The sequence below is a fragment of the Zootoca vivipara genome, chromosome 7, assembly GCF_963506605.1.
Source record: "Zootoca vivipara chromosome 7, rZooViv1.1, whole genome shotgun sequence".
Classification (NCBI taxonomy): domain Eukaryota; kingdom Metazoa; phylum Chordata; class Lepidosauria; order Squamata; family Lacertidae; genus Zootoca; species Zootoca vivipara.
In genome coordinates this window covers 80770489-80789429 of record NC_083282.1, presented here as the reverse complement: position 1 = coordinate 80789429, position 18941 = coordinate 80770489, and the positions used below count along the sequence as shown (strand labels likewise).

The window sequence follows — 18941 nt, the reverse complement described above, 5'->3', positions numbered from 1 at the left end:
ACGTTTCCCAAATCTTATGGGGAGGGGTTATTATTATTTTTCTTTAGTACTATGTTATTTTATTTTTTGGTGTTTTTTATATTGGAGCTGCCCAGAGTGGCTGGGGAAACCCAGCCAGATGGGCAGGGTATGAATAAATTTTATTATTATTATTATTATTATTATTATTATTATATTGTAAACCACCCTGTGATCCTCAGATGAAGGGCAGTATAGAAATTTGATTGATTGATTGATTAAATTTAATATTTCAGAACCTTTTGGTATTCCAGTGAACAAGGCATGCAGTGTCAAAATTCAGTCTCACACGTGCACCAATTCATCATTACATGTATAAAGGAACCTATTAGAATTCATCTCCAAGCAACTTTTTTGAAACCTTTTACCCAGAGCCAGAGGCGATCTGATCTCACAATCCCTCTCCTTCTGCTTAGCTAATGACCTCTCTAGCTAATTCAGCTCACAATGGTGGAGCAACAACCCATCTGACAAATTGATTCTGATCATCAGTATCCACAGGTACACACTTGTCTAACAGTTTGCGACAGCTTTTGACACGAAATGTCATAAATGATATTCCAAATCATAAGAGGAATGCAAAACATTTGAAAGTAGCATGACCTCTCTGGGTCCCCACTCACTCTCTGCCACAACTCCGGTGGAATGTAGGCAGATATCAGATGCAGCTGACTTACGGGCTTAGCATTTCAAGGCCAGTTTTATGGAATTTCCCATCTTCCTTATAACTGGACTACTCCATTGTATATATAGTTGCACTGTATCAATTACTGGGTGGATATAGTCTTGATGGAGGCTTCTACAGAACTGCCACCTCCATGATAAACAGAAACACAAATGGATGCTGTCGTTAGCCCAAGGGAAAGTGCGAGCAGGACAAAATTTCCAAGATAGCAACCAATTCAGTCCCAAATTGCCATTTAAACCACTTATTCATATGAGAAGCCCAGCCCAGAAATAAATGGCGTTTTAATCTGTGTTCCTTATATAAATTAAGCTCTGCAAAGTTAAGCAGAGCTGTTCAGAAGGTCTTAAAATACGGTGTTGTATTGATTTCCTCGCTAAGCAACACAATGCCATTTAACTATTTATTTCACATGCATCCTTTGGCCAGAGCAAAGCAGATGAGCTGCACCTTTCTTTGTCTGCACCTACTTTGTCTCCGTGGTTACTAGTATATCTCACTTTTCTACAGCCTTTCAATTTGGAAGGACTCCAAGGATGATAAAGCTGATAAAATTGCAAATCCAAATCCTATTATTACCCACTGCCCACTCATCAGACTAGCAGAATTATAGGGCATCAGGTGGCTTACGGGAGGTCTGTTCCCACAATTTTTTTGTGCTGGCATTTCAGAGCTACATTTAAGGAAGGATTAGTTAGAATCTTTTGCTGTGCTTTCAGATTTTCAGGAATCTCTGATAGCATTTTATTCATTTCCATGCTCATTTCCATGCTCACTACAGAGAAATGCATTGGTGCTCTCTTTGGTCTCCCATTTCATGTATGATTGCTTTGTGATGCTCTGGACTGTTTAACATCGTGCAACTCAACAGCTGTTTTTGCAACCACTTCTCCTGTTGCATGCAGCCTCTCCATGTCCTCCTCTGCAAATGCTGTTAAGTGACATTTATCTTTCCATCGCTTTCTTTGTTGCACTAGCTTCCTGGCTGTTGCGTTACTGTTGCTTACCAGGTGGGACAAGAAAGCTGGCATGGTGCAAACACAGTGGCAGAAGCACTGGATTGGCTCTGCCAGGGCATTTGTACTGTCCTGACCTCCTTGCCTTCCTAGTAAGCAATGGCAATCTACCTGCTGGAGAGTACCACCCTACCCAGCAAGTCACTTCTGGCACATTTCCTTGTGGTGGCACCCCTTGGGTCTGACAATCTGCCACTTTGAGTGATTGCCTGGCCTTTGCTGGAAGGCCAGGTGTTGCAGTGAGAAGTGAGTGGCAAGAAGCCTCCATTCTCATATGGAAAGCCATGTACAGTACAGACTTGGGCATCCTTCCTGATCAGAATGCTTTGCCCTCAAGTCATATGTAGGCAAATAGCGTGGCGATACAATGCGTAGCAATGAGGCCATGCAAATGACTCTGAACACATCGGAAAGTTACATACTAAAATATTGCGTCCAGGAACCTACCTGTGTGCCTGACTCAGCTGTCGGGGGAAAGTGCTATGCATAGTGCCATTCTCAACAAAAGACTGGGGCAAGCTTCTAGGAGCTGGTTTAAGCACAATGCCAGAAATGTTGAGACAAGTTGCCAACAGTGCATACCTAAAATTAGTCGTTCCTCCCTGCCATGACTGAAAGGGGTCTAAGTTATAAATGTACATCGTTAACTGAGAGGATACCTTGGAAACATGACGGCAAGCAATGAATTGCCATTGCGGAGTTCTAGAATTTGAGTTTGTTGCATTGTTTCCACTCTTCATTTCTCCTACTCCCTGTGTAGTTTCTCCCAAAATCTCAAAGCTGCACTGTTTTCTATCCCATAATTCATTTGAATTTTGAGAGGCTCAGCAAGACATTTCTGTCAATCTCCTTTTCTCTGACCAAGCAGTTTTCTGCACCACTCGGCCAGTCTCAGTCCAGAAGTATTGCTACGGTCAAGAGGTTCCACCCATCTGTCTCCAGGCCAAAAACACAATGATAGTAAATATGTGTGCTAAAGGAGTTACTAGCTCTTAATCCCAGTTGTGCAGTTCCCTCTTCCCTCCTGTTGTCATGATGGCAACCCAGCCACATTAGCAGCTTTACTTTTCTGATAGATCCAGGAGCCCATACATCTGTTCTGAGCATGCTCCGAGCTGTTTCCTTGAAGGCCAAATCTATACAAAAACTAAGGCCCAGATTCCCTGACCAGCTTGATACTGTACTTTATTACTTCTTTCAATAGTTGTGTGGAACACACTCCTGTTTGTAAAATAAATGGGTTGGGTTTTATTTTCAGTACAGTATTCAGACCTGACGGATGTAAGGAATTAAGTAAGAAAAGAAAACTAGTTTCTTTCTGCATAAGGATTTTTTTAGCTCATTCTACAGGACCTAAATACATCCAAATTACAAAAAATGTCAAGTCCTCATCCAAATGAGATGCTTCAATAAAGTGTTGTACTAAAGGAGCATCTATTACATTGTTCCTGATCCTAGATCGGTGCTCTGATATTCTTACTTTGATAGGTCTGAGAGTATGACCTACATACAACAATCCACAGGGACATCTAATCACATAAATTACATGTGGAGTAGCACATGTGACAAATGCCTGTAAAACGAACTTAAAACCTTCTTTGTTGGTAAACTCTTTTACCTGCAGTGCATATTTACAGGAGGTAAAGAAAGAAACTAGATTTATTTTCTTACTTAATTCCTTACATCCCTTAGGTCTAAATACTGAAATTGATTATAGTTGCTTTTTATGAGTTTGTACTAATGTTTATATGCACAACACCTGAGCATGGACCAAGTTTGTTTCACTTCTGTGGGCCATACGGGTCACTTTAAGAAATAAATTTTGTATCTGTGGATTGCTAACACCTGTAACTGAAATCAATACTGTGCCTGTCCATATAACCCCACATTGCAACAGTTGCTGTTTATTGCAACTACTACTATGGACAGTGTTCTCGAAGCTACGAACATGAGTTTGACCAAACTGCGGGAGGCAGTGCAAGACAGGAGTGCCTGGCGTGCTATGGTCCATGGGGTCACGAAGAGTCGGACACGACTAAACGACTAAACAACAACAGCTATGCCATAAAGGGACGCGGGTGGTGCTGTGGGTTAAACCACAGAGCCTAGGGCTTGGCAATCAGAAGGTCGGCAGTTCGAATCGGGTTGTCCTCCCATTGCTCGGTCCCAGCTCCTGCCCACCTAGCAGTTTGAAAGCATGGCAAAGTGCGAGTAGATAAATAGGTACTGCTACAGCGGGAAGGTAAACGGCGTTTCTGTGCGCTGCTCTGGTTCACCAGAAGCGGCTTAGTCATGCTGCCCACATGACCTGGAAGCTTTCTCCCTCAGCCAATAACACGAGATGAGCGCCGCAACCCCAGAGTCGGTCACGACTGGACCTAATGGACAGGGGTCCCTTTACCTTTACTATGCCATAAGATCCACAATCTTATTACATCACATATGGTATGTACAGGTGTTTGTAGGATTTATATTCTTCCATTTAAAATGTATGAGACTACCACATTGTATTTATTTGCATTACTTAGAACTTGTACAACTGATAAAGCCCTGGATGGCGAAACAAGGTCAATATTCTGGAAATCTTTGTCTAGACTCTGTGAAAGGATTCTGTGGAACTGTAACAAGCTCTCATGTGGATTGTTTGGACTTTATGAACATACAAAGACACACGTGGAATAGACACTAGTAGTACATGTGTGGACCTCGTGAATGAACTGATCTACTGGGTCTTCTGCTTACTCTATTGAACTTTATGAGTTATTTCTGTTGAACTCGGTAAGTTATTTGATACGATATAGTGAATAATATATTTTATTTATGTAAGAGCACAGCCGGTTACGTCTTGTGTATTTGTTGGGTGTACTTTATGTAACCACAGGTTTGATGTTGTTTTGCTGATTCATAATAAGGCACTTTTCTATGTTTTGTAAATTCATGTTCTGTTGCATTCAACAGTTGTCTCAGTCTGGGCCAACAGGATATTCTGCATCCTTATTTCTCTTCACTAGTTCTCTCCCCCCCCCCCACTTTAATATCTTCCACTTCACTTTCACCACCTTCATATTAAGGCTTGAGCATACTATTTCACTTCATGTTTTGGTTCTCGCTTTATTGTTTAGTTGCATGTGTTCAGCTTTATTAAAAATGCCTATTGCAATATTGTTTGTTTTTTCTCAGCTCCATAACTTGAACGTTTACAAGAAATGAAATCCCTTGATTTGAGTTCAGCAAAGAACGTACGTATATGCTTACCTCTTGAGATGCCATGGGGTTGCAGTGCACTTCCCAATAAGATGTTGAGAATGTCAGGTCAGACTTTTTACTTGTTGGCAGCACCTTAGATACGGCGCTTCTGTTGATGTTCTCAACTCAGAAAACTTGCATGCAATATTTCAAGCGGATGTGGCGAAGAGCATTTTACTTCTAAAAGACATTTTTAAACACAGGAGTATGAAATGAAACAAAAAAAGACAAAAGAAATGTCTGCTGATAACTTAGATTAGTCTTAATCAGACTTTAATAGACAGGGACAACAGATTCCAGTTCCAAAAAACTGGTCACCATTCTGAAAATTGCTATGCTCAGTGATGAATCAGGACACTGAAGTTAAAGAAAAATATACAAATATACCATCAAAATGAATCTTGACCAACTGATAGCATAGGACAAATCATCAACAGATATCAATTATATTCCAAAAATAATGATAATCACACACCAAAGGAGAGCTTCTTTTCTTCTGGATGTAACTATGAAATATAGCAACTTTCCAATATTATCTCTAAGATGTATATCTTTTGGTTTTAGATTAAAAAATAACATCGCAGTCTTAATCCAGTCTCCATTTCTTCTGTCAGCCTCATTATTGTTGGCCAATTGTCAATGAAAGCTTAGTCTATCTCAGGGACCACATATTTCAAATGTCCTCTGCTTTCTTTTATCAATGCTCTGACCGATAGGTGGGGAAAGTCTCTGTCCGATGGATCTTCAGTGGACTATCTTCTCCAAATCAGATCAGGGGGTAGAGGGGAAAAAAATCAATATATCAGATCAACTATCATACATGTTGTGTCTAATACATGGGTGGGGGATATGTGACATTCCAGTTGTTGTTGGACTCCAACTCCCATCAGTCCCAGACAGTAAGGCCAGTGATCAGGGATGATGGGAGTTGGAGGCCCACAGATAGCAGGAAAGTTTATTATATGTATATAATAAAACCTCTTTACAAGCAGTACAAAATAACCAACAGAAGGTAGACCCCAGCTTACCTTTTTCTCAGTCAATTGGGACTCAGGAAGAGGCCTGTCCTTTTTGCACAATGGATTTTTGATGCTTTTCAGCATCAATGAATCCTAGTGTGTCCTTATTCCTGTTGACAAGGCAAGCTTCTCCTTCCTGCACCTGCTGCCATCTTGCATAATTCCATTTCACACCTTGCCTTCCACTTCAGATTAGGCTTGGCTTTGCCCAGTTTTTAACCCTAGAAATCTACCTAGCCTTGTTCATGCTTAGCTGAATGTGGCTCAAATAACTTCTCAATTTGAATATTCTCAAATTAGGTTTGGGATCCCTATTAGATTGAGTCCAATTTCCATTGATCTTTTAATTTTCTCCCACATTTTCGTATGTTCTTTTGCTGTTCCAAGCATGTTGCCAAGAACGGCCCCCACAGCTGATCCTCACACATATCAAAACTTTATTATTTTGCCCACTGCACATTCCAGATAAAAGAATCTTCTTCAAACATAAAACGAGGAGGAGAAATCCCTAGGGTTTAATTATTACATACAGTCATACCTCGGGTTGCGTCCACTGCGAGTTGCATCTTTTCAGGATGTGAACACGGCAGCCCTGGAAGGGTTTACTTCCAGGTTCCACCACGCGCACATGCGCAGAAGCGCGCTTTCGCACATGCGCAGGTTGCAGACTTTTCAGGGTGCGAACGGCACAGCACAACCCAAGGTACCACTGTATTGGGAATATTTTGATTCATTTCATGTGCTTAAACACTGAGATCAACCTTCAGGTATACATGGCTGCGCAAAGATGGGCATTTTCAAGACTTCTTCCTCCCTACATTCTCAAGATTTGGATTTAGAAACATGAAGCAGCCACAGGAACTTCAGCTGAAGATATGCGCACCCATCTTTCCAGATCCGTGCAATGAACTGCTATATTGAACATTAGTGAATGTACTTATCCTGGCCACTAGATGTCCCTCAGAGATCATAAGAAAACACATTTAACATGCTGTCCAACAATTTGATGCATATATACAGTATGCCCCCCTCCACACACACACACTCATCTGCCATGTTTAGCAGGGGAGGATAATTAAAAAGTTTATTATAAAATTTCCTGTGATCATATCTGAGGAGATATGAAGTATAGTTCGCAGCACTTTTGCAAAATGTCCAGAATAACTATAGAAGTGGAGGGAAGTGGCTGTTCTTCCAACAATGATCCTGGCAAATATTTGGCCAATATCCCAGAAAATATTGATGTGAAGGCTAGACAGTATATGAGGCAAATATCACCCAAGGACTGGTGGCATCCATCTGTCTTTTCAGTGGGGGAATATCTTCTGATAAACTGATCACTGTTGGCTCACATATGGCCATGACATTACACTAGCAAACCAAACCTTGGGCTCATCTGCTCCCTCTTTTTCTTCATTTCTTCCTTTTGCCCTTTCCACTTGTCTCCTGAACTTCCTGGTTGACAACAAACCAGAGTTTGTTATTGCAACCAAATTGGCAAACTATAGTTTGTGCTTGTCCTTCAACCCCAAGCTGGAAACCACGGTTTGGAGGTGGCTTCCAACCCTGGTTTGGAGAGTGAGCACAAAACCTAGTTTGACATGGGAAGACAGGAAGAGAATCAGATTGCGCGAAGGGAGGAGGAAGCATGCAAGCCTGTTTCTGGCATTCCAAACCATCGTTTGGTGATACACGTGATATAGTACTTATTAAGGAAAGAAGGCCTCAACTATTATTCCATCAGCTTCCTACCTTGTAAGCCAAAGAGCTGCCCAGTGCTGTGTTGCCGTGTGATGTGCTGCCAATAGGCACTGCGGGGCAAGGGGACCATGGTGCTGAGGGAAACAGCCCGGTCACTCATTTTCATCTGTAGCTGAAAGAAAAGGCAACGGACCTTGAGATAAACACATGGCAATATAATTCAATCATGAAAATGTTGTGTTAAAACCTAGCTCGGGGATGTGTTACTGCAAAAGGAGCATTTTGCAAAATATGACTTGCCACTATTTTGTGACACTTCCATTATTCCCAAGTAAAGGCGCTGCCGAACTATGGATTTCAAGACTCTTTTTTTTAAAAAAACCTCTCTTATGCACAAACATGGCTACCATTGCTTTTTATGTAACTTGAGAGAGAGAGAGAGAGAGAGAGAGAGAGAGTGATGTTTGTTTACAAAAGAAGGCAGCCAATGGCATAGCTACCAAGTCTCCCACTGAAAAATGCGGGATCAGCAGCGGCGTGGCACCGGAACTCGCTTCTACGCATGTCTGGACATGCGTAGGAGCAACCTCCGGTGCCCCCGCTGCCCAATTTTCGGCAGAGTGGCATCCAAAATGGAGCCTCCCTGGCAGGTAGGAATTCCGGGGGATTTCCGGGATTTTTTTTCTATTCAGGATAACAGCGGGAAATGGATTAAAATCCGGGGGTTTCCCGTGAAAAACGGGAGACTTGGCAGCTATAGCCAATGGCAATTATAAAATACCTGCCCTAAGCGCTTAATGTGCTCCATACCATGCATTTAAAGTGCATTCAATGTGCATTTAAACCACATATCTTCCCCCAAAGAATCTGGGGATCTGTAGCTTCCCCATCACAACCCTGCAATTTCTCAGCACCCTTAACAAACCACAGTTCCAGGGCCGGCTCTAGGTAGACCCCCGGTGGCGCAGGGCATCAGGGTGTTAGGGCGCCGGGCCGGTAGGCTGGGCGCCGTGCGGAAACCATGCTGCGCCCTGCGAGGGCGGGGGCGCCGGAGCGATTTCCGCCCCTCAGCGCCAGGGTGGCCGACCTGCTCGAGACTGCCCTGCACAGTTCCCAGGAATCTTTGGGAGAGAGGGAACTGGTTTAAATGTGCTTAAACTGTATAGTGTAGATCTGCCCTTAGATAAAAGGGTATCTGGAGAAAGGCATCTTCTTTACAAGTACAGTTCATGTTCCTGTCAAAAGGATGTGATCCATGCGAAACTTTGTCATTTTTAGTAACTTAGTACCACTGGGAGGGGAACAGAAGCTATAATAAAGGACAGTTTTGAATCTTTACATTACCCTTTTGCAATTTAACTCTTGGTCAGTTATTATATTCGGCTATATTGATTTAAGTCTCATATTTAACTTATAATTTCTTCAAAGTTCAGACAAAGACCGGGGCTGGGGGGGGAGGAATTAATATGAAATCAACTAGTTATCTTTAAACACCCACACCAATCTAACAAACGCTGAACATACAATAGAGGCTTCCGCCCACAGCATGTTAAATAAATATGGTCCCTTAAGTAATGCTTCAGCAGAACTTGTAATGTTATCCTACATTCCAGTGTCATGGAAACAACTCAGAATCTATTTTTGGAATTGCAGAACTCTGTCAAACATTGCACCAAAAAACAAAAAAACAAAAAAAACCACCCCATTTCTCAAAACATAACTCTCGTAATTTTTATTTCACTGTTAACTCCTATTCAGTGAAAATGGGAGCGATCATTTTTATTTGCAGAGAACATAAAACTTGCTGGAAGAGAACAGCTAGAGAAAAACAATTAGAAGGAGGGGGAGCTCAAAAGAAAAGATACTCATATATGCAATGTAATTTGTATACTGCTTATTTTATTTAAACCTTTAAGTGGTTTATATAAAATATGCATTAAAATAATCAATGAAGTCAGAAATTAAAATAGGTATGTCTAAACCATTTCAAAATATAAATAGAATTGGCAGTTGCGAATATACATTATAAAAAAATTACATATTAAAATGCATGCTGACTTGACTAAAATGCTTTTAGCAGGCAACTGTCTAATGTCAAGGGGTAGGGAGCTCCTAGGTGAGACTCTCCTTCCTTTGATGTTTTCAAGCATGTGTTGGAAGGCCATCTCTCACAGATGCTTGAGGCGAGATTCCTGCATTGGAGGGGGTTCGACTAGATAGATCGTAGGGTCCCTTCCAACTCTATAATTCTATGAAAGCTCCCAGTTATTTTATTCATTTATTTATACAAATATTTATGTACCACTGTCATTTTTTATTTAAAAAAATCAAAGTGGTTTACAGCAATAAAACATAAAACCATGCAATTAAAAAAATATGAAAAATGTTAAAAGCGGACATCAGTTAACCATTATGGAAGGAAATATTCTTAATTGCCTGCATAGACCTGGTAGAAAAGAAAGGTTTTCAGCAGGTGTTTAAAAGTCACAGAAGGCACCTGCTGAATCTCTATGAACAGATTATTCCACAGGACTGGACTGATGACACTAAGGTCTCAGTGTCTTGTCAAATGCTTTGCAGGAGGTTGGACTAGATGACCCTTGGGGGGGTCCCTTCCAACATGAGTCTTGCTGACATGGGAATGACAAAAGATGCTCCTGCAGGTGATCTCAATGATCAAGCTGGGATATAAGGGTTCAGACCAGGCACCCCCAAACTGCGGCCCTCCAGATGTTTTGGCCTACAAATCCCATGATCCTTAGCTAACAGCACCAGTGGTCTGGGAAGATGGGAATAGTAGTCCAAAACATCTGGAGGGCCGAAGTTAGGGGATGCCTGGTTCAGACTATCCCTTGGAAATAAGTTGTTTAGGGCTTTGTGAATCGAAATTGGGTAAGAGCTTTCTCTAGAAATATAATTTTAATATTAACATTTGTGAGTGACAGGCACCATCTTAGAAAAGGCTTTCCTTTTCCTCTGTCATGCATGAGGGAATGCTTGATCTATTGTGGCATTTGCCTGGTGCTTGCGTGCATCAACTTTCTTTAGAAACATAGGCTTGTTCCTATGCAAGTTATGCCAATTTAAGCAATATTGCTCAAATAAAACTCACACGATTCATCATAAGGTCAGAGCCCTGGAGCTGATGGGTAATAGAAATAAGAACATAAACGCTACTGGGTCATACGAAAATACAATTTAGTCTAGCATCTGATACTAAATATGGTGGTGGTGGTGGTGGTGGTGGTTGTTGTTGTTGTTGTTGTTGTTGTTGTTACTTATACCCTGTCCATCCGACTGGGTTGCCCCAGCCACTCTGGGCAGCTAAAGTATTGAAAGGGGTCAAAGATTCATATAGATCACAAGGAACATGCGCTATACATGTGAAGGTACAGAAGATGTCATTCTCATATACTCTTTTTAACTTGCATTTCAAGAATGCATCAGGGGCTTAGAAGTAGAGTTAAAGTAGGATGTATGAGGAGCAGGTATTTTACATTTCATGCAAAAGCTGAAGCCCACCATCCTACCCCATTTTGATATGCCATACATTACTCTTGTCAGTCTACAAGACTTAGATCAGTTGTAGCGACTTAGACAACATGCTCACTTCTTAGAAAGAAACAAAATCCATAAATCAACCTGCAAATCTGGTGCAGAGCCATTTCTTATCAGGCTAGTTAATTGAAAAGCAGCCATAGTCACAGACTTGTCCGATAACCCCATGCATGAAGAAATGAAGAAATTGAAAGATTTAACAAGGAGGCGAGGAAGACAACCCCACACTCAAATCTGTTTGCAATCTGAAAATCACAATCTGAACTCATGCTTAGGAAGCTGGCCTATGGATTTTATGTCATTACCGCTGACTGCTAGATGACAGGCAGGGCCAGTAAGCATACCATTGAGTTTTTCACACTCTGTAATAAGTGGTCGTGTTGTTCTGCTATGGTCAGAGCTGCCGAGTGAACCTTCTGATAGATTGCCTCCCCATCTCTCGTCTGAAAGATGAATAGCCCTTCCCCTGTGTCACACATCCTGCCAGAAAGAGAACAGAGTAGGGTCACATGTGAGCAGACTGATTTATTAGCATGCATCTTTAGTAGTGCCTGCACAGAAATGTAACAGCGTGAGGCGATAACAGCAGCTGATTGACATGGAGGGCCAGGCATTACTGTTTGGCAGAAGGAGGAGGTTGCCTTAGGTGGCAAATGCAGGGCATGGCAGCAAACCAACAGAACTATGGGTGCCACATGGCCTGCCCTGAATCCAGAAGAGCCTTGCTGGGCGGAGTGGAGCTGCTACGTTAGTTTGCTGGCAGGTGGATCGCTGTTACTTACTGGGAAGCAGAGTGTTAGAGGCAAGATGGTACTGCAAACACACAACAACCGGGAAGCTAGTTCAACCCCACCCAGGTAGCCACTTCTTCCTGCACTCCTAAGCTAGCCTGCTGCGCTCAAGTGTGGCGCAGGATACTGCTCAGTCACGAGGGCTGAGGTAAGAGTCAAGTGTCAGCCCATTTGGTTTCTGAACATCCAGTGGAAGTGGGGGCACCTTGTCCTTTGCCTCAGGCAACAAAATGTCTTGGGCTGGCCCTGTTAATATGTGTTAAGTCAGGAAGCAAATATATGCATCGTAAGTATGTGTGCATATTCATAAGCACGCAACTAATATGGAAGTTTGGAGGGCACTAGGAGAAGGGGACGACAGAGGACAAGATGGTTGGACAGTGTTCTCGAAGCTACGAACATGAGTTTGACCAAACTGCGGGAGGCAGTGCAAGACAGGAGTGCCTGGCGTGCTCTGGTCCATGGGGTCACGAAGAGTCGGACACGACTAAACGACTAAACAACAAACAATATGGAAGTTTAGATACCCAATTTCACAGCAGCTTCAATGGCTTGGCAGACAGAATTTATTTTATTTATTTATTTGATTTATATAAGAATAAAAGTCTTATGAAAACATTCATTGGTAAGGAGGACACAAAAGCAGAATAGCTCCCTTTCTTTCACTTTGATGATCATCACACATTCTGAAATTTTATCTATGGTATACTTGGGGCAGAAGTTATCAAATGCAATTGGTTCCACATTGAGCCAAAATATCAGTCTTCTTGTGGATAAAACGACAATCTGCTCATTCAAGTTAAAATATATACGAAGGATCTAAGGTATGCGAGTTGCATACAAGGGAATGATGTTGCCGTTCAGTTATCTGTGTAGAGGTTTTCTGTTGTTACCCCAATGCCCCACAATTAAACCATTGTTTAGTATGCTGCTGGTGTTCAGCTCTAGTCAATATAATGGTATGTATCTGTGGTGGTGGCTCCAGATTTGCCTAAGGCCTGAATCCCAAGTCAAATTGGGTGTATTCAGACGCATACAGGTCTTGCTTGAGTGGGTTTCCAACAGCCTCAGATTGCTAAAGGTCAAGTTGAGCTCTGGGGCCATTTAAATAGGGATGGGATAGCTCCTATAATTCTTTGGGGGAATTCATGTATGTTTAAAGTGCCACCATAGTGCTTTAAATAATAGTGCTTTAAATAAATGCATGGTGTGGAGGTGCCCAGAATTCCCAGGTCTGAAGAACTTGCGCAGCCCTGTTGCAAAGCACTCACCTCCCAGCTTCGAATGTAAACCATGTTGAGTCCCGCCCGTATCGTCGGAGGGCACTTAAAGGCCAAGAGACGAGCTTTACTCTGGGATTCTGGATGTCCCAAAGACAGATATTTTCAAACGTTATCTGCAAGGTACATTCCCCATGCACATCTAAATTAGGGGATGGCATCAAATACACATTGAATCTCTCTGGGAGAAAAACAAAAGATTTAGACTAAAATCCTTGCAGAATCAAAAACAACATGACAGACATTGTACAATCATATCATAACAGCAATCACTTCTGTAGCATTTCTCAATGTCCAAACTGCATTCTGCAGTTCTTCTCATAACAGTTCTACAAAAAAAACAAGAGAGCAATTGGGAAATTTCACAAATGAGGGAGGGGGAGTTCAGAAATAAATCCACTGCCTCTTAATCAGAATTTAAGGATGATAATCTGAATCTGTACACATGTAAGATCATCACACAATGTAGGACCCTAGAAAATTAGGATTCTACAGTGTTCACGGAGGATACACTAAAAAAAGTTCATGGGAGGCAGAGCAAAGGTCCTTGTCCCTGAGAGCTTCTCCCCCATGTGGAACTTCCCCAGTTTTTATAATGCTGGAATAATATGGAATAATATGTACATTCTGCGCACCAGAACGTTCAGTGTAACCTTCTACTCAAGGTGGAAGACCACTCACAAAAAGTGACACCCACAGCTATCTTAGTAAAGTCTAGAATTCTACCAACTCATACTACCAGAACTTCATTCTGCATGATGTGTAGAAAAGATCTCATCTATAGCATTTCCATGCCTCAATGTTGAGACAATGCATAACAAGGAACAGGATTCAGTCTTTTAAAAATTCAGTTTTCAGGGACTTAGGAACTAGACAGCCACTGACTGCAGCCTTGGTTTCACATCCTAATGAAAGCACTATGGGAAGATGAATTTGCTATGGGACTAAGAGCAAACTCAACTCTTTGAGAATCAGTTGTTATCTGTCCAAAATGGCACCACCATATTACCTGGGAGATTGTTTTTTTTTGTTTTTTTTTTGAGGTGGGGACGACTCCATTCACAGCCCGGTGAGGCCTGAGCTCAGTGGGCACAGAATGGGGGATAAATGTTAGAGAATGAGAATACAGAGGGCAGGATGCAATGGAATGGCATTTCCAGGAACAGGGAATGTATGGTTCAATGGAAGCTTCAACGCAAGCATTCCAAACTACAGTATTATCCTTAGTTTGATCTTTGCTCTGTCACTTTGACAATCTGCAGGAAAGGGAAGTGATTGACCGTGCGAAAGCCTGCTACCAGTTTTAAAGGGGTTGCCTGTGAAGCTTTTGGATATAGGCAGGAATGTAGCAAAATCTGTGCAGTTTTAGGTTGTTGCCAAACTTGACAGCTGCAGAATTGGTGCAAAGGACATCACACATGGGCATGTTGGAGGCAGATCTTGCATGTGTGCCTCTCTCCTCCCCATCCATACTTTGAACACAGCTATCTTTAAATGAACCAATAGATACAAGTGTGCCAAGGGTGAAAAAAGCTCAGGTCTAGGATTCTCTAGGCCTTTCTACATGGTCCTCAAGACTCTTCATATGCCATGGCTCTTCCTCAGACTGCTCTCCCTAGCCCAAGCTCTATTCCCTTCTCCGATATCTTGAACTGGGGTGGTGCCTCTTATATGTTGCCCTGCAAGGACCCTTGAATTTTCTCTGGCTGGCACATAACTTGCTATACAAAAGTAGGAATCACAGTCTTTGCACCTCCCACTTTTCTTCCTCTGGCACCGCTTCTGACTGGCATGCACCCACCTACCCCAACATTTTCCCACGCAGCCCTCCCACGCCTGAAAAGTGTCCCCTGCTTCCGAGGCAGGCTTTTGACCCTAGAAGGATTCTGTCAAACGCAGAACAACCTATGAAATGACCAAGCATTGACAAGGCAGGCTTAGCACTGTGCAGAAAAACATTTCGGTTTCCTCTTTGTATCACAGCTGAGGTTCAGTTTTTTAAAATTGTTTTTAAATCCCAAATGTGTTACTGAGTTGGCGGAAGCTGAAACGCTTTAACTTTGGTCATTGCAATATACCCGCATCTATAAATAGGGTAACATTGGGAGCAGCAGCAGCAGCAACCGTGGAGCGCCAAACACCATCGCATGGAAGAATGTCACACTGTGTTGCACTGGTCCGCAGTATTTATGGATTTCATGAGCACATTGCAGAGGCAGCCTAAACGTTTCTATTTGTAGTTGTGTAAAAAAAAAAGTATTTACATACCACTTTGTTCCCTCTCTACACCGGAAGCCAATAGGTCAGGTTCTCCAAGGCTAATATCATTAATCTGAGTCCCCAGGCACTCCACCTGCAAGACTTTACACCATTCATCCGCTTCGAGCTCTGCATATAAACGACCAAAAATCTGCATGTTGGTGTGGTATGTAACATTTACAACGTTTACAGCTTGCTGCGACAGTTACAGCTACTACGTGTACAGCTAATGACAACCGCCCGTGCCACTAAACCCACCTGATTCACAAGCAAACGTCCTGGATGTGTCATCATTAAAATATATCCCTACAGCGTGCTTCCTTGTGCCCTTTGGCAAGCGCAATATATTCTTCACATGATTAAGTTCCGTAACCTGGAGTAAAAAGAAGAAGAAGAAGAAGTATGGGGGGGCGGTTTTGGAATAAAACAGAACAGCAACTTGCAGCTTTCATTAAGATCTCTGTACAAAGAGGCTTGTACGGAGGAGGCTTGTGTAACTTGTGACTCAGTGCGCTGAACACAACTCACCAGGCATGTATGAGAGCCCACCAGGGAAGTTTCTGTATTTGTTTCCTGCTCAAGATGGCAAAAGCAAGACAGCTTTTTAAGGACCTGGGAGGCTACTGTACATGGCTAGATTGACTACATTTGGCTTGCTAGGTCAGGCATTGTTCAGGTCGGGTGAAGGCAAGGAGAAATGGGAATACAATGTGTTAATCTGTGCATTCACAATGAATAAAAAGGATGCATCTGGCCAGGGCCGTCTTACCCATAGGTGCTAGGGGTGCAGGGCACCCGGGCACCAGGCTCTTGGGGGAGCTAGGCCGAGAGTCCGGGGCCTGAGAGTTGAGTCCGGGGAAGAGCCCGCCCGTCGGTTGGAGCACCATGGCAGGCTCTTCTGCTGCAGGCAGCTCTGCGCCGCAAGTTGGGGGTAAGTGAGCCAGCAAGGCTCTGAGGCAGCCGGCCAGCTGGCTCCGCCCTCCGGCACGCCTGGGAGTAGGCAACCTGGGGGGGGGTGGTGCCAGGCGGATCTTTGCACCCCGGCGCCGCGTATGCTTAAGACAGCCCTGCATCTGACAAGTTGGATTCAGGGCCAGCACAATAGCCAGGGATCTGCGTTACTAAGGTATGGGATTCTGAGCACTCAAAGCTCAAGAGCAGGGTGCTACAGCAGCAGTTTTTCTGGTGTACGTGCACAAGAAAGAACATCAGGTCCATCTGCAATAGCTTGGCTCAGATGCGTGTCCTCCCAGATTTTCTCCACTTGGGCAGAGAACTGGATAATGATGATGATGATTCCACCCTTCACCCTAAGATACCAGGGCAGGTCACAACAATTTAAAGTACATTAAAAACAGTTTAACACAAAATAGCTGGGAATCTCATGATTCTACCACGTTGCATAAGAATTTAAGATGAGTCTGCTGGTTCAGGCCAAGGATTCATCTGGATCAGCATCTTGTTGCTGACCAGATGCCTGTGGGAAGCCTGCAACTTAGACATGAGTGCAACAGCATTCTGCCCACCTGCAATTCCCAGCAACTCTTATTCAGACTCATACTGCCTTAGATAGAGGAGGTAGAGCACAGTCATTACGGCTAGTAGCTCCCGATAGCCTTGTTCTCAATGGTCTTTTTAACAATAATTTTTATTAGTTTTCAATTACAATAATCCAATGGTAGTCTCATAATAGCAATGCCAAATTACAATACAATACAATTACTAATCCCAATCATTCAGGTGCCCAATTATATAATTTAGGTGGCCTCCCGCATGCTAGAATTGATGGTTTGATTATTTACTTTGTTTCTGCGTTCCAAGATCTTATTCATCTGTTACATTCCATTCAAAATAACCATCCCTTATACAACAACTGCAATATTAATGACATCCATTCGTCTTGACACATTAAATGATTTATAAACCCTATAGGTGAAGCATTCAAACTGCAGTATATCCTGATTTCTCCTGTGTGTAACATTTATTCTGTCTGTGGTCTTCCCAGCCGTTGCTGCTCTCCATCATGCCTTGGGCAGAGTTAATACAGTGGTACCTCAACTTACAAACGACTCGACAACCAAATTTTCTGACTTGCGAATGGGGGTAATGGCCGCGCGCTTAAAAATGTCTCAACATCCGGGGGAAAACCTTGGCGGTTTTAGATAGGGATTTTTTGACTTACGAATTTTTAGATAGGGTTGCTTCGACTTACGAATTTTCCCGTTTCCAATGCATTCCTATGGGTAATCGCATTTCCAATGGCGTTTTTCGACTTATGAATTTTTCGACTTACGAAGGTGCCTTCGGAACAGATTAAATTCATAAGTTGAGGCACCACTGTATCCCATTGTTGTTTCAGAAGTTCTCCAGTGCTCCACCGCGTGGTTCATTGCTTTACAACTTCAACAGCAGCTGCAAAAATCTCACTGTTCCAGTATATACTGTATCCTGTTTTTGCCAGTTCCACCCAACCCCCCAGCCTGTGAAGGAGAGTGACCTGATGCACTTCAAATAGCTCAGTAATGAACCTTCCTTGGCAAGCACGCAGATTCCTTTCATCCCCCCGTTCAGCTGAAGATAGGCAAATATAGTCTTCTCAATGTTGACATTCATCTGCCTCAAGAGACTATGGAAGAGTATGCCATTGAGTCAAACTGTTGGTGAGTTACAGCACCTGCTCTGGCTGCTGAGACCAATACGGGAGAGATGTTTTGTTGCAGCTGGGGCAGATGAAGGTGTTAGGTTTTGATGGTGCACTATGGCATCTCTTCTCTCTGCGCTCCTGCCAGTGGTAATTTCTCCTGTGGTCACTGCTGTGGATACATGACCTGACTGTCTGTCTCCAGGCACTGCGGTCATCTGCAAGGGATTCCCACATGGCGGGTTGCCAGCCTTCATATCATGTTTGCAGATATCTTTATGACATAGATTTGGTCTGCCAACAGGTCTGGTGCCTGAAGCCAGCTCCCCACAGGGCATGTCCTTGGGGATCTTGCCATCTTCCATTCTATGTCTAATCCTCTTAAAAAGCAATCAGGTACCCTGCCATTCCACCAGGCGGCAGACATACAGTAATCATCTGAGCTTCACCTCTATTCATATATATATATATATATCCTTCTTGCCTCTAGCCTTTCAGTTGATTCACACATTCAACTCCCAATGGGGTCATGAGGCTCACTGGGGCAGTCATGACATCTCATCTTAACCTAACATAATAATGATATAACATAATATATAACATTAATATATAACATATAAATATATAACAAAATATATTACATAACAAATATATAACATAAAACTTAATAATATAACATAAAAACATAATAATAATAATAATAATAATAATAATAACAATAATAATA

The 18941-nt window shown here is 42.6% G+C and overlaps 1 protein-coding gene across 1 annotated transcript in view; it reads right to left on the bottom strand.

Annotated features, from left to right (window-relative positions):
- Positions 1 to 5221: 5221 nt before the first annotated feature.
- DOK5 (docking protein 5) overlaps positions 5222 to 18941 on the bottom strand; it is a 56834-nt gene continuing 43114 nt past the window's right edge. The window contains exons 3-8 of the mRNA XM_035124059.2: positions 15832 to 15946; positions 15583 to 15702; positions 13306 to 13495; positions 11588 to 11723; positions 7737 to 7857; positions 5222 to 5721 (exon numbers count right to left, since the gene is read on the bottom strand). Coding sequence (XP_034979950.1) covers positions 5663 to 5721; positions 7737 to 7857; positions 11588 to 11723; positions 13306 to 13495; positions 15583 to 15702; positions 15832 to 15946 — 741 coding nt within the window. The 3' untranslated portion in view covers positions 5222 to 5662. The remainder of the gene's footprint in view (positions 5722 to 7736; positions 7858 to 11587; positions 11724 to 13305; positions 13496 to 15582; positions 15703 to 15831; positions 15947 to 18941) is intronic.